Source organism: Trichechus manatus, unplaced genomic scaffold (assembly GCF_000243295.1).
Source record: "Trichechus manatus latirostris isolate Lorelei unplaced genomic scaffold, TriManLat1.0 scaffold00030, whole genome shotgun sequence".
In the NCBI taxonomy this organism is placed as follows: domain Eukaryota; kingdom Metazoa; phylum Chordata; class Mammalia; order Sirenia; family Trichechidae; genus Trichechus; species Trichechus manatus.
In genome coordinates this window covers 10,330,521-10,346,739 of record NW_004443966.1, presented here as the reverse complement: position 1 = coordinate 10,346,739, position 16,219 = coordinate 10,330,521, and the positions used below count along the sequence as shown (strand labels likewise).

The following is a 16,219-nucleotide window of genomic DNA, read 5'->3' as shown; positions in this document are numbered from 1 at the left end:
GATCAGCGGGGAGACTGAGTGAGCTGAGCAACGAGCCAGGGTGTGCCGCGCCGCTGAGGGTGAGAACAGAGGTTCCTTGAAGCTGGCCCGGCGGGCAGTAGGGCTGGAGGGGGAGGGGAAGAAAAGGCTGGAGAATGAGGAGGGGCGAGCTCCTAGGAACCGGAACCGGAAGCTGGAGGTGGAAGGACAGGACGGGAGGGCGCGGTGCTCTGATCCCACCCCAGGTGCCTGCCCGTCCTCAGGGCCCCCAGGGGCTAAGTGACATCTGGGTTCTCCCCGTTTCAAGGTAGAAAGCTCAGATTCAGGGGCTACCTTGGCCCAGTTGTTTCCCCCAGCAGAATTCTCCCAGACCGTGGCAACGTTGGGTCGTGCTGAGGGCAAGATAGGGGTTAAACCTGGCACTCTTCCCCGACAGAGCACCACAGACAACCAAGCGGAAAAGTGATTAGAGGGTAGGAAGGTGGTAAAGACCTTGAGGAGGAGAGTGTCTGGCCATTCACCGCAAACTCCCGTCTGTGGTGAGAGGGGAGCCACCAACAAGCAAGGTGGTCCTGTCCTCTGACTCGGTGTGTGGGAGAGGCCGGCAGCTCCTCCCTGCTCCCCTAAGGGTCAGGGGTGTAACTGCAGGGGGCCCGTGAGGCTCTGGATGGGAGACAGGCTCGCGTCTGGCAGGGCTCCTGGCTTCTGATCCCGGCTTTGCCACCCACCCATTAGCTACCTGATCTTTGGCCTCTGGGCTCCGTGTCCACATTCTGTAAAATGAGAGGGTTAGGCCAGATCAGGTGGAAAGGTTCTGCCTCATCCGCTTTGGGATGCTAGGCATGAAGACAGAGAGGCAGAGAGAGGGTGGGAGCCAGGGACAGTGAGTTCCTCAGATAATCAGGGGAGGGACCTCTGCCCTTTTCGGGGTGGCCCCCAAGCTGGCCAAGACAGGCACACTGCCTCCCCGAACTCTGTACCGCAAGCTAGTCATCTCTTTCCTGCTGTCTCCGTTTCCAGCTTCCTCCCACTGTAGCCACTGCACTGCCCAACTCTAGTCAGCTGTTACTAGCTGCTGTCAAGTCGATTCCAACTCATGGCGACCCCACGTGTGCAGAGTAGAGCTAGCTGCTCTGTAGGGTTTTCAAGGGTGTGACCTTCTGGAAGCAGATCGCCAGGCCTGTCTTCCAAGGCGCCTCTGCATGGGTTCAAACCCCCAGCCTTTCAGTTAGTAATTGAGTGCTTAACCATTTGTCCCACCCAGGGGTTCCCTGGTCTAGCTGCCTCAGTCCAAATCCTGGCTCTGCCTTTCAACAGCTATGTGACCTGGGGCAAGTTACTTCACCTCTCTGTCTTGCTTTCTTTGTAAAATGGTGATAACGGTACCTACTTCATAGGGTTGTTATTAGCATAGAGGAGGTGCTGTAGAAGTGCCAGTTATTTATTATTATCATTATTGTCTGGTTGGAGGCCCCCCCAGTGTCTGAATTCCTGCCTTCTGGCATCTGTGGAAGGGGAATGGGACCACCCCAAAGGATAGTGGCATTTTGGGGGAGGCAGACTAACAAGAAGAGATTAGACCAGGTGATGATTAGTGCTGCCTTTGCTATTCAAGCTCTCTGGGCATCCATTTCCTCATCTGTAAAATGGGCTGTTAGAACCGAACGGGTACGAAAGCGTTTTCCGTGGAGTAGCATTTTCTTCTTTTCCTTCCTAGAGCCCCCCTCCCCCCATGCCTCCCGATAGCATTGCCCCAGAGAGGGAGGCTGAAAGCGCTTAAAGGAAGTGGTCACTGTTAACCCCAGGTAGATTTTTCTGAACCCAGAGGACCAGTTGGAAAAACTAATTGGGCTTTTTTGTGCCTCAGGACAAGGAGGTGACTTGAGAGAAGGTAGTAGCTAAGACGAAAGGGGGTGAGAACCAGTTGTCCTTCCTCTACCCCAACATACACACCCCAACTGCAGGCCCTTTGCTACTGTCCCAGCCTAAGCAGAGGCATCCACGCTGTCTGGCCACAGGAAGCAGGCCTGCGGGAAGGGGGCTTGGGAGTCATTCAGTCCTGCACTGTCTTGGCAGAATGCCATCTTGGTTGGCCTCCTGATCATCTTGGTAGAATCTTCCCCTTTCAGTGGGTAAGGCAGGCAAGCAGGTGTGGGTAGCAGGGCCCACGGGGGCCTGGCGCACAGAGATGCTGGCCTACAAGCAGGTGTGGATAGCAGGGCCCATGGGGGCCTGGCGCACAGAGATGCTGGCCTACAAGCAGTTGTGGATAGCAGGGCCCATGGGGGCCTGGCGCACAGAGATGCTGGCCTATAAGCAAGGATTCTCCGTTCCTCTTGCATCCCGGGGTCCTCCCCGGCTAGATTCCGGTTCCCATTTTAACCTGAGGAATTGAAGATCTTTCACCATGACCTCTTCCCCTTCAGCCATTTACTCATAACCTTGAAGTTATATAAACTCCCTTGCCTCTGTTTTCTCATCTCTATAATGGGAATGGAGTCCCTGGATGGTGCGAACACGCTCGTTGCTAATCGAAAGATTGGAGGTTCGCGTCCACCCAGAAGTTCCTTGGAAGAAAGGCCTGACAATCTACTTCTGAAAAATCAAGCATTGAAAACCCTATGGAGCACAAATTCTACTCTGACACAGTGGGGTGTCATAATGAGGATAGTAATAATACCAACTTCATAGGGTTTTTGTGTGGATTAAATGAACTTGATAAATGAAAACTTTAGGAACAGTGTCTGGCCACATGGTGAGTGCTTCAGAAGCATTAGCTGTTATTACTGTCATGGTTATGCCTTTATGGAAGAAAACAGGAGCAGGAATTTTTTTCTTCTTTTCCCTTTGGCTTATCATTTTACTCCCCAGAAAACCACGACAGCATTTTAGTCCTTAGACCTGGTAGGTGGTTGGATGCAGGTGTGAAAATAAAAGAAATTCATAGTTGTGAGTCTTTTATAAAAATTACTAATGCACATTTTTAATCTTTTTGTAACTTAAATATAAGGACTCCCCCCCACCCCCAACTTTAATCCGTGTAGTAGACTTCTTTGGGATAATGTACAACCCACAAAAAGATTCCCATTTGGGCATGCAAGGGTTACAGATTTCCCCCTCCCCCCTCCCCACAGCCCCTGGCAACCACTAATCTTTGGTCTCTATGCCTGTGCCCGCTCCAGATATTTCACAGAAGTGGGATCATACAGTATTTGTTCTTTTGTGCCTGACTTATTTCACTGACCATAACGTTTTCAAGATTCATCCATGTGGTAGCATGTGTCAGAAATTCATTTCTCTTTATGGCTGAAAAATATTTCATTGTATGTATATGCCACATTTTGGTTTGGGTCCAGCTTCATTCTTTTGCATATGGAGATCCAGTTGTCCAAACACCATTCATTGAGGAGACTAGTCTTTCCCTCATTAAATGGATCCGGCGCTCTTCAAAAATCAGTTAAACATTGATAGGTGTATGGGTTTATTTCTGGGTGCTCAGCTCTGTTCCATTGGTCTATATGTCTGTCCTTATACCAGCACCACACCATTTTGATTACTGTGGCTTTGTAATACACTTTGAAATGGAGTAGTGTGAGTCTTTCAACTTTGTGCTTCGTTTTCAAGATTGTTTTGGCTACTTGAAACCCCTTGCAATTCCATGTGAATTTGAGAATCAGTTTTTCCATTTCTGCAAAATAGACTGCTGGGATTTTAATAGGAGTTGGGTTTCTGCAGATCTCTTTGGGTAGAACTGGCATCTTAATATGTAATATTAAGTCTTCATTTATTTAGGTATTTTTTAATTTTTTTTCTGCAGTGTTTTATAGTTTGCAGTGTAAAGATAAAGATCTTTCACCTCCTTGGTAAAATTTATTCCTAGGTATTTTATTCTTTTAGATGCTATTGTAAAAGGAATGATTTTCTTAATTCCCTTATCAGATTGTTCATTGTTAGTATATAGAAACAAAACTGCTTTCTGTGTGTTGATCTTGTACCCTGCAACTTTGCTGAATTTGTTTATTAGCCCTATAGCTTTATTGTGGACTTTTTGGGATGTCTATCTGTGGTATTGAGTTACCTGTAAATAGAGTTTTACTTCTTTTCCGATTAGGATGCCTTTTACTTCTTTTTCTTGCCTAGGTATCCTGGCTAGGACCTTCCAGTACAATGCTGAACAGCAGTAGTGAAAGCAGGCATCCTTGTCTTGTTCCTGATCTTAGGGAGAAAGCTTTCAGTCTTTCACCATTGAGTGTAGTGTTTGCTGTGGGTTTTTCTTTTTCTTTTTATATATATGCACAAAAGCTCTTTTTATTTATTTATTTATTTTATTGTACTTCAGGTGAAGGCTTACGGAACAAATAGTTTCTCATGAAACAGTGGTACACATATTGTTTTATGACATTGGTTAACAACCCCACAACATGTCAACCCTGTAACTTCTCAACCTTTTTTTTTTTTGGTGAAAATATACATAGCCAAAGATAACACCATTTCAAAAATTTCTGCATGCACAGTTCAGTGACATTGACTACGCTCTTCCAATTGTGCTGCTATTCTCACTTAAGATGAAGGCTTACAGAACAAAATAGTTTCTCATTTAACAGTTACTACACACGTTGCCCTATGACAATGGTTAACAATCTCACAACACATCAACAATATCCTTACTCAACCTTGGGTTCCCTATCACCAGCTTCCTTGTCCCCTTCTGCCTTCTGGCCCTTGTCCCTGGACTGCTGTACCTCATTAGTCCCATTTGGTTTTACGGGGCTGTCCACTCCCAGGCTGAACAGTGAACCTCGGAGATAACTTCACCACTGAGCTAAAAGGGTGTCCGGGGGCCATACTCTCAGAGTTTCTCCAGTCCCTGTCAGGCCAGTAAGTCTGGTCTTTTTTTGTGAGTTAGAATTTTGTTCTACATTTTTCTCCAGCTCTGTCCAGGACTTTCAGTTGTGATCCCGGTCAGAGCAGTCAGTGGTGATAACTGGGTACCATCTACTTGTACTGGACTCAGTCTGGTGGAGTCCTTTGGACTAATCTTTCCCTTGTATCTTGTTTTCTTCATTCTCCCTTGCTCCCAGTGGTATCTTTTCTGGCTTCGGTATCTGAGTAATGCTGGCCTCACAAAAAATATTAGGACATTTTTTCTAGGTCGGTAGGTGTAAGTCGACATCTTGGAGTGGCTGGCTGGCACACCATTGTATAAACGAACGTAGCTCCCTGTCGATGGTAGGTTAGGCTGTGTATACAACTTTTTGCCCCTGCTAGGCTATACCGCAGTGCTCACACTTCTCTGGGCACATGTCCAGTTTATTTTCCTTATGATAAATTCCTGGAACATTTCAAGGTCAAAGTGTAGGCTTGGCCAGTCAGCATTCAGCAAGACTAGGGATTATTTTAATTGACTTTGTGGTGAGTGAGGCTTCCATATTTATTGCCTATTCATATTTTTCCCCTTGTGGATTCATTCCTTTGCCCACTCTGTTAGCATATGCTCTCAGTTCTAAGATTTGAGAGAGGGCCGAATTTGTGCCTCCCTTCCTTGTTTTGATGCCGCCCCCCTGGAGCCAGTGGACCTGTCCCAGTGGGATGGCCTCTTGGGAGCCTCCACTGCCCCCCTGTGGACAGCTGGGGACTCTGACAGGAGAGCAGCTGCCCCATGACGCGCTGGCCCTGCCCTGCCGGGCTGGAGTGGGCGGGGGTCCTCTGCCGTCCTTGTTCTGAGCTAGGGCAGGAAGAGAGACATCTGGAAAGGACCCTACTCTTCTCATAGAGGACCCCAGGCCCCGGCCCATGCTGGATGGCTGAGGGAGGCCAAAAAGCAGCCCCTCTAAATGTGTTCTGTCCCCTTCAGTGGCCCGGCTCTTCTGAGCCCATAAATGGGATCTTTCCTCTCCTTCCTCCCCAGAGAGTCCGCTGACTCATCTTGGGCTGGAGGGAAGGCTGCTGCTTTGGAGGCAGGCAGCTCAGCACCTTGTGGGACTGGATCAAGCAGGCGCCTGAGGCCCCAGCCTCCCCAGTGGTTAAAGAAGGGTGAGTGGTGGCTTCCTGGGCTCTCCCAGCTGTCATCTGATGTGCTCCCGTGGCCCAGCACTGCAGGGCACCTCCTTGCTGTGGGGCTGCTCCGGCTGGAGGCTGGGTGAGAGCGGATGTCAGGGCCCAGCAGGGCGTCCCTGAGCTGGAACACACCATGGGCCTCTCTTGTCCCTGTCATGAAATGAGTGCTAGCGTCCGGCTGGCCTTCCGCTGAGAGGGCTTTCCAAAGCTCAGCTGTCAGCCGAGAGGGGAAAAAACTGGTTCCAGATGTTAGGAGACAAGACAGAAAACAGGGCCTCCTAGGCTGGATAGCTCAGAGCACGAAGAGTCTCCTGACCCCGAGGACAGAGCCTTTGTCTGGAGTTGGCTGTACCCTGGTGACAGCAGTGCCACTTCCTCAGACCCCAGGGAGGGTCCTGGTAGGTGGCCAAGGGCCTGGTCCTGCTGCGTGCCAGTGTCCTGGCATCTTAGGGTAGCCAGCTCCTAACTTCCTACCAGACTCCTGGGAGTATGTGATGGGCAGAATCCTGTAATAAAGCACCTTGTAGAGAGGGTGCAGGAACAAGTTCTTAGGAGCCTCTCTTCCATCAGCCCCCTGATGGCCTGGCATTGCTTGAAATCTCTGCTTACCCAAGAGGCGAAGATTCTAGGCAGCCAAGTGGGTAACTGCATCCACCTGCTTCTCCTAATTTCCACAACGGCTCTCGTGTGCCATCCCTTCCTTTCCTAAGGGGCCTGGATCTCTGCTGTAGGTACTCATCCCCCCTCGCCCATGGGGTCTTCTGGTGCCTGGCCGCCCCTCTGTCCCAGGCAGCCATAGTTCGGGCTGTGTGTATACCTGGGGCAGCGCCTTCCCGGCAGCCTTGCTTGACGGCCGGCACTGCTCGCCTTCCCGGCGACCAGCCCACAGGGTGAGGGGATGTGTGTACTTCCCTTGGAATTTTAAAGTAATACCTAGTCTCTGGGAATCTTGCTTTGGGGCCAGATGGAGAGAAATGGCTACTGCTCCATGGGGCTTTCTGGCAAGTTCCAGGGTTTAGGTACCTGCCTGGCACAGGTTCCTAGTCTCTTCTAGACTTAGGAGGCTTGTAGTGAGGGAGCAGGGGCGTGGGGAAAAAGCATCAGCTGGGTCTCATCCGTGGCTTCCTCGGGGAATCACACAAGGATCAGGATCACTCACTGTTTGAGTACTACCCCAGGGAGACCGCAGTGACTCTGGATTTTCATGTTTTTACATCCTGTCTTATCTGGCCACCCCGCGCCTCAATCATCTCCATCATGTAGCTGGATTAGGACATTGAGGCCCAAAGAAGTTGGAGCAAACTGCATTAGGTGAATTCTCCTACCGTTAGGAGTTCTCGCTGTCCCAGTAAAAGGGGAGAAAGGTGAATGGTTGGCTCCAGGGCCCCCTGCTGTCAAGACCCCACCTGGTACAACCTGGCACAATCGGGCTTAGGGTGTATAAAACACCTCTGTAACCTTTATCTCATCCGAGCCTCTGCCCTGTGGGGCAGGCAGGTCAGGTGGTGTGCTGTTTGTTTTCAGGATGAAGAGAGTGATGCTTGGAGGTAAGTAATGGGCCTAACATTTGCCAGCCAGACAGGGACACAGGCCACGTTACTGGGCCCGGCCATTGTGGGGAGGGACTACACAGCCAGCCCCCGACTTTGGCTTCTCTTGCAGGTCCGCTGGTACCCTTCTTCTGACACCGCCCAGCAAGGATGGAAGTACCGTCAGTTCTGTTAGTTCTTCAGTAAGTGTCGGCCCCAAAGTTCAGGACAAGAAGCCTCCTAGGTCATGGCTTCCCTAGTCTTGAGAGCTTATTCTGGGGCACTCTGTCTTCTCCCTTCTCCTCCCACCCGTCGCTCCCGCCTCCCATCTGCACAGGGCACCTCAGGGTCCCTGAAGAACACAGAGAAGTCCTGGCTCAGCTTCACACTTCTGTTCACAGCCACCTCTTTCCCCTCCAGGTCTTGTCACTGCGGCTTGAAGCCCCTGCCCGCTGGGGGATCCTGGGAGTCGGTTTTGGGGATCCTGTAAGGTGGTGCCCGTAGCTTCCGCTGCCCCCAGGCAGCCGTGGAGAGCTGCTGCTTCCTCCAAAGACTGTGAATTTTAAGCCTGACTCAGTGGACTGCTTCCTGTTTCCTGTCTCGCCTCTTCTTCAGCCTGTCCTCCTTCCCAAGGCCTTTCTCCAAGGCCTCACGGGAGGATTCAAGGGCCACCTTGCTGGGACACCAGACTCCCCTCACTGGCCTCACTGGGACTGAGCAAGGCCCAGCCTCCTGTCCGAACTCTCTTTGGTAGCTCCACCTCAAGGAAATGAGACATTTATTTTGCATGTTTTCTGGCATGAGTTAAGAGACTTAAACTTGTGTATATGTGAGTCTACAGTTTGTTCTCACATTGGTGTCACCATAGCAACAGGTCCGTGGCCGCTCATGGCTCATCATTCCTGGTTGCTCCCCATGCCCCTCCCCCACGTGTCTGCCTGCTCCGGTGAGGACCCAGCTCTGCCCCAGTGGCCCCACCCCACACACTTCCAGGCTGAACAGCTACAACAAATCCCCAACAAACATACAGTGTTTTCTTTTCCATTTCAAATCAGGGTCCTCCACTTTCTTCTCAGATGGGCCAACAGCTGTCAGAAAGTCCTCTCTGTCCGCACTGCTTTCCCTCACCATAGCATGCCCCTCCCCCCTTGCCACTGGTCCTTACTTATTCTTTCCAAATTTCCAAACCAACCAAAAAGTGAAAGTATTTTTGTACCCTGTGTAACAAAATATTTATGCATCATAAAGGATTTTTCGTGTGTGTGCAATCAATTATTAAAGAGACCTTGTTCACTCTGTCAGATGAGTTTAATGTTTAGTTTGAGGCATGAAGAAGAAAAGGGTTTCCGTTCTTTAGCAATGAGCCTTTTTTTTTTTTTTTGGTCAGGTGTTACTTTAAGAAAAATGAAATGAAGGAAAAATTGTGCAATTTTGTTCTGTGAGCATACTAGTGCTTCGCTTTAGCTGCAGCTGTGACTGTCTTGCAGCTTTCAGACTTGGGAGTCTAGGTGGCTATTGTTAATTGTGATCCTGTGAGAATGTGAAACTGGATAATATATGAAATGCAAAATAAAAAAAAAAAATCATCCAGAGTGGCCGTTCTCTGACCCTTACTTCCACCCTCATAGGCTGCAGACTGCCTCTCCGAGGGCTTACCCAGGTGAAGTGTTGAGACCCAAAGGGTGGAAGAAGGGACGTGGGCCCTGCCTGGCTGGCCTGGTGAGGACATGAGAGCCCATATAGTCCCTCCTTCCTGTAACAAAGTCCTGGAGGCTAAGTGACTTGCCCAGTGGTCCTACAGCTGGGGGCCAAATCTGTCAGCCCGCCACATTTGAGAGTTACATGGAGTTCTCGGGGCAGCAACTGAGATGATCCAACTCATGCTGGTGTTCCCCGTACCCTGTATCTGCACCCAAAGTGATGTGCTGTCTCGTGCTTAACCCTTCATGGCCATGGTCTTTTCAAGCTGTCTAGTAGGAAAGGACGAGCCCTGGTGGAGCAGTGGTTAAAGCGCTTGGCTGCTAACTGAAAGATTAGCTATTTGAACCCACCAGCCGCTCCAAGGGAGAAAGATGTTGCAGACTGCTTGCATAAGGATTAGAGCCTTGGAAACCTTATGGAGCCATTCTACTCTGTCCGGTAGGGTCCCTATGAGTCGGAATCAACTCGAAGACAATGAATTTAGTTCTTGGTTTAGTAGGAAAGGGCTGCGGTTTGGAATGTCGGGCTCCTCCGCGTAGTCCTTGGGGTGTCTTGTGAAGCTGTGCCATAAGGGGGCTTCCCCTAGAGGGGAAGATGGGGCCCAGGAATCAGGCCCAGAAAGGGTGAAATGACTCACCTTGTAGGCGGGCAGTTCTGATTCCCTGAGCAGGAATTGCTGGAAGCCAGGAGCAAACGGGCATGTAGGTCAGGGAAGCCGTGGGGTGCCCCACCCTGGGCTGCATGGGACTGGGTGTCGGATGCCAGCAGCTGCCCCAGTTCTTCGCTTTGGGGATCTCGGGCGCCACTTTACTCATCTGTGAAATGGTGTTTGAAATCTTCCCGCCTCCTCAGGAGGTTCTGCAGCACCGGTCTGAAGGTTTTGTGTGCTGTTTATCTTTTCCATCCATGCTCGGGAGAGCTTCCCTGCACCCCATCCTCACCCCACACTTCACAGGGTGGCTCACAGCTGCGCCTGAAGAGGGAGGGCAGGAGAAGCCCCCAGAGCCTGCCTCCCCCGGGCTTCATCCCAGCCTTGCTCTGAGCGAGACGGAAGTGGCCGTGGCCAGCCGTGGTGGTTTACTCATCCGCACCTTGGGGGACCTGATGTCCCCCTCCTCTCCCTGCCTCACCCCTTTTCCTGAATCCCAGTCCTACACCCAGTGGCTTGGGTCTAAGGTGTTCACTTCTGGTGAAGGTGTCAATTGCTAAAGATGGGGTGACCAGGAAGCCTCAGCTTGTTTCAGCATGTGATAAGAGGACAGCTCTTGCAGGTGCCCAGAAGGAGAAGTCTGCCCAGGCCCAGGCTCTGCGGTGACTGGTGGCAGGTGGGTGGGTTACCTGGCGCCCAGAGACTCTGGGAGCAGGGGAGTTGGTGGCAGCATTCACACCAGGAAGAGGAGGGACGTGTGTGCTTTTATCGCCTTGTACCCCTCACCTCACTGCAGTATCTAGACAAGCTGGGCGCTTTGGCCCAGGCAGTGAGGCCTCCCAGCCTGCAGCCCCACCTCGTGCTGGGGGAGGCTGCTCAGCACGCAGCCCCCACCCCAGGGCAGAGCCAATGCCTGACCTACTTCAGCTGTCAGGAACCACTGGGTCTTTCTGAGGTGGTGAATTATTTAGCTGGGGCACCTGGGCCTTTCTGAAAGGGGCTAAGTAAGCTGCTCCATAATTTAAAGGCCCCCGTCTTCCCTGGGGGAACCTGCTTCATGCTCTGTCGAGCAAGGCCCAGGCCTGGGCCTGAGAGGAGGAGTGGGCAAGCGGGGGAGGCCCTGAGGCCGTCTCTGAGAGGCTCTTCAGTGGATGGGGGCTTTCCAGAGAAGCCGTAGGGACAGTCATTTATGGACTGAACTTGTGAAGACACGGTGAGGCTGGAGCCGGAGCTGCCGCTTGCCGACTCCCCACCCTGTGCCCTCTTCAGGACACATCTTATTCCTTCCGGGGTGTTCAGTCCTGATCTCCAGTCTGGAGAGGATTCAGGCATCTTGGAATAACCTACCAGCAGCACTGAAATCTCCCCCATGGCAAAGACGTCATCTTTACGAGTGCCTCCTCTCCCTTCTGCTCAAATGAGGCCAGTGCTATGTGGGTGCTCACTGAGGCACTGTGGATCCCCTACTGCCCCTGTATCCAGGCCAGAAGCCAGCTCTGTATCTTCTGGGGCAACAGTAACACACATCACCCCTGACTGGGCCACTCATTCCTGGGGGCCGCTTCCTGGTCAGCATTGTTAGGGATGGGATTTTTATTTTGGGGCATTGACAGGAGAGCAAAGTCCCTGGGTGGTACACACAGTTAATGCACTCAGCTAAAAACTGAAAGGTTGGAGGTTTGAGTCCATCTACAGGTGCCTTGGAAGAAAGGCCTGGCAATCCACGTCTAAAAATTGATTGGAAACCCTATGGAGCACAGTTCTACTCTGGCACAAACAGGGTCTCCATGAGTCAGAGTCAAGCTGCTGGCAACTGATGGGGTTCACAGGATAGCAGGTGCTCCAGAGGGTCTGCCTTTGGCCCTTCCAGGCTGTGGCCTGACACTGAGCTTCCCAGTGTTGGAAATCAGTGCCTGTAAAGTCTCTGTTCCTTGTCAGAATGCAAATACCCTTGAGAAAAAGGGCAGAGTCCCTCAGAGTAGTAGAAAGTGCCAGAAGGGGACCCTGGAAGGGAAAGGTGAAAATGGGTCCTGCAAAGGCATCAGGAGGAGAGAGCAAAACCTCTCCAGCAGCTGCAGGCTTATCCTCCTCCAGGCCAGTCCATGCAAGGCCTCCACAATGGGGGGCCAGCTTTAGGAGAACAGGCCTGTTCCCTGACAAGTTCCCCCAGAACAGGAGGTGCCAAGGAGCTGGGGGCCCAGCCTTGCGAGAGGGAGAGAAGCTAGGCAGATCACTGGCAATGTTCCAGGGCTGGCAGGGACCAGGCATGAGCTCCTGATGTTTCCTTCGGGCCTGCCTGACCATCACCCAACCCAGCCAAGCCCCTGGTGAGCATGGACAACGGACAACGTGTATGAGCGCCCCCACCCTCTGGCTTCTGGTTGGGGTTGCTGAGTGGAGGCCCCTGCAGTTTAGAGCGGGGTCAGTGAGTGAGGTCAGGCACCCCTGATGGTGACACTGACGAGCCCTTAAGATGGCCCTAGGAAAACAGAACCAGAGTGTTAGCTTTGACTACTTCCCTCTCCCATTTTACAGGAAGTTGAAGCACAGAGAGGTGAAGTGGTTTGCTTTAAGATCGTGAAGACAGTGGCCAAGCCATGCTCCTGACTCCCAGCCCTGTGCTCCTCCCACCACCCCCTGTGGCCATTCCTATACCACACACACCCCCTTTAGGACACAGGCAGAAGCCGGATGGCCACATGCCTGGAACCCTCTCCCTGCAGTTTCAGAAACAGGACTAGAGCTCAGGTTTGCTGAGTTCCCGTCCCTTCCTATCATGCCACACTATCTGCCTTCTGCTCGGGGGATCTTGATTTCTACATGACCTGCTCTCTCCCTGGGATACTGGGTCTTGCTCCCTGATTAAGGGGCAATGAGAAGGCTGTGACCCATCTAGCTTCAGCCCAGCCCTATGCAGTTTCTCTGGCCATTTTACTTAAAGGTGAGGGCTGTTGGGCTGTGCATAACACTCAATCAAGGAGTGGCCCTCTGCTTATGCAAGAACCAAGTCAGTATATCTCCATTTATGCCTGTGGTAGAGAAAATGCAACACCATTTTGTCGTAGGTGTCTAAGAGAGAAGTAATGAATGGCTGTATCACTCCACGAAAGCCTACGTTTTTCCCTCTGAATAGGTATATATTTCTTGGTCAATCAGTGACCTTTGCTCAGAGAGTTATCACGAGGGTTAATAGTAACACAAGAATGTGCCTAACACATAGTAGCTACTCAAGAAATGATTGCTGTAGTTGTCTTAAAGAGAGCATGACATTTTAATATTTCATCCTTAACAAGAAATGAAATTGAGTAGATTCTAATTTATGCACTCCTTGATTATTTATTCCCATGGATCAATAGTCCTCGAAGGTTTTTTAATCCCATGTTCCATCTGGAGGAGAAGTGGAAAGAGAGGGCTGAGGGCCCAGGGATCGTAAAGAACGCCTGCAAGCCCCCGAGCTGACTTTTGACACTTTGGTACCTCTGGATCTAACGCTAACTTTTTCTCTCAGACCATTTAGCATTTCAGGGTTCTCACTATACTAGTATAGTAACAATAATAGCAATAGTAATAATTTGTTCGTGTACTGCTTTACAGTTTACAAAACACTTTCAGATACTCCATCCCAGATGATTGCCAAAAAAGCCTGATGAGATAAGCAAGAAAGGCATTATATTACCCACATTCTGCTGCTAACTAGGAGCCCTGGTGGCACAGTGGCTAAGAGCTCGGCTGCTAACTAAAAGGTCGGCAGTTCAAATCCACCGGCGGCTCCTTGGAAACCCTATGGGGCAGTTCTACTCTGCCTTGTAGGGTCGCCATGAGTCGGAATCAACTCGACGGCAATGGGTTTGGTTTTTTGGTTTCGGGCAGCTAACCAAAGTTTTAAAGGTCCCATAGATACAACATGATGAACGTAACTAAATATCACTGAATTACATGTGCAAAAAATATTGAAATGGCTAATGTTTTATATATATGTTGTTTTTAGGTGCCGTCAAGTCAATTCTGACTCATAGTGACCCTACGTACAACAGAACAAAACACTGCCCGGTCCTGTGCCATCCTCACCATTGGTGTTATATCTATACCACATTTTTTTTTTTTAAATGTCCCACAGAAAGCAGAAGACTGAAGACCCAGGTTTCCCCATTCTCTGTCTAGAGTTAATAGATTTTCTGTAATTCTGGGACCATGGGCTCCTACAAAACCAGGGGTCCTTCAACTCTGGGAGAGCCTCATGGGGCCAGAGAAGCCCAGTTTGGGTAGGAAGAAGAGCCAGCATACCCAAACCTCTCTACTAACCAGGTTAAGAAATGGACTTAAATGAATGAATGAATAAATAAAACAAATGCTACATACACCAACGTTCACTGCAGCATTATTCAGAGTAGCTAACAGGTGAAAACAACCCAAGTGTTCATCAACAGATGAATGGATAAACAAAATGTGAGATACTCATACAATAGAATATTATTCAACAATAAAATGAAGGAATGAAGTCCTGATACATGCTACAACATGGATGAACCTTGAAACATTATGCTGAGTGAAGTAAGTCAGACCCAAAAGGACAAATATTGCATGATCTCACTTATATGCAATACCTGGAATAGGCAAAGGCATACAGACCGAAGATGAGCGGTTTTCAGGGGGAAGTGGGGATTTATTGCTGAAGAGGTACTGAGTTCCTGTTTGGGGTGATGAAATCTTTTGGAAATAATGGTGATGGTTGCACAGCATGGTGAATGCAATTAATGTCGCTGAAATGTACACTTAAAATGGTTAAAATGGCACATTTTCTGTTATATATATTTTACCACAATTAAAAAAGGCTACAACCATTAGAACATGGTGTGTATTGGGGAGGGTCAGGGGGAACGACCAGGACAAAGGTGAGCAGAGCTCAGAAATCTCTTTAAGGTAGACTTGCTTCTTAATTTGGCCAAAACTGAATTATACATGTGCCAATATCAGCTACCCACACCTGAATTTGTTGATGTCTTTGGAGTTTTGTAAAAATGGTGCAATGGCGTCAACCCGTGGCGTCAGACCACCTCGTCTAACTTCACAAGGGGGAGCAAGAATCAAGAGCAACAGCCCAAGGCTGATTCCCATGAGGTGGAGATCAGACATACCTCTTCTCTCCAAACTTTTTAACAATTCTGACACCAGCCGTCCTTCCCAAGGCACTCTCTACTTCTCTGTTGGGTTCAATAATTCGTTGCAACGGCCACACAGAACTCACAGACCATACTCACAGTTATGGGGTTTATTAGGGAAGTAACAGATTACAATTCAGGATCAAGAATGACTCAGGATGCAGTTCTTTGATCAGGACAGCCTCTTCTCATCTGTGCCCACAAGCAGGGCACTCTCTGGCCCACCCTCGGCCCCTCAGCCTGGACTCTGCCCAGTTCCGGAAGTGTTGCAAAGCTTTTTAGCTCTGCCAACAAGTGCCTGGGGGCATCCCACTCTGCCAGGAAGCCTCCTGCCCAAAGGCGCTCAGCTCTCAAGCTCTGTGGGTAAGCACACCCCCTGTAACTGCCTTGCTCTGTGGGCTAGGAAGCTCAGTTCTCTGTCTCCTGGGTCGAGAAGTTTCTCAGCACTGGGAAGGGACTCCGAGTCCTAGAGGATTGGATCCACTCCCATCTCTTCTTCTTGGTGGTAGTGAGGTTCCCCTGTCTACCTCTGGGATGGCTCATTTTAAGCCTAGCAGGATGGCAAAACTGATCAGTCCTCTCGTTAGGGTTCCATACACATTATTTGCATGGCCCCACCCTCACAAGGGTGCCATGCACTTTATTTGCATTATTAGCAAGCTGTCCAATCCCCTTGGTGGGCCACAAGCACCTCATTTGCATGGTCCCACTTAGTCATTTGGTGGAAGTTACAAGACCATGGTGAGAAAGGCCATATAAAAGCAACCCACACACTGCAAGTTCGTTAACATCTACATTTTCACAATGCTGCCTGAATGAGTGTAGTTTCTATAAGTCAAGATGATTTTCTTGAGTTTGTTGTTTTCAATAACTTAAAATTATGGATGGGGATAGGAGAGAAGGAGGGAGCTAAGCCCACAGGCTGCAGCCACAGAACACTCATATCTCTGACTTTCAGTTTCCCTGGGCAAGTGGTCTGGGGAATGATCATCCCCACTTCATGGACAGGAAACTGAGGCTCAGAGAGGCACCAAGATCGTGCTTGGTGGTGATAAGCTGAGTGAGTGCTGAGCTCTGGGCCCTTGTCACCCAAGGGAAAGGACCACACTCATTGGCCCATTCATTCTCTCTTTCTCTTATTCTTC

General features: G+C 50.1%; 1 protein-coding gene across 1 annotated transcript in view; it reads left to right on the top strand.

Annotated features, from left to right (window-relative positions):
• The window catches only part of RBPMS2 (RNA binding protein, mRNA processing factor 2), a 30,625-nt gene extending 22,194 nt beyond the window's left edge, over window positions 1-8,431 (top strand). Inside the window, exons 8-9 of the mRNA XM_023729856.1 lie at window positions 7,699-7,768; window positions 7,986-8,431. Coding sequence (XP_023585624.1) covers window positions 7,699-7,761 — 63 coding nt within the window. The 3' untranslated portion in view covers window positions 7,762-7,768; window positions 7,986-8,431. The remainder of the gene's footprint in view (window positions 1-7,698; window positions 7,769-7,985) is intronic.
• The last annotated feature ends 7,788 nt before the right edge of the window (window positions 8,432-16,219 follow it).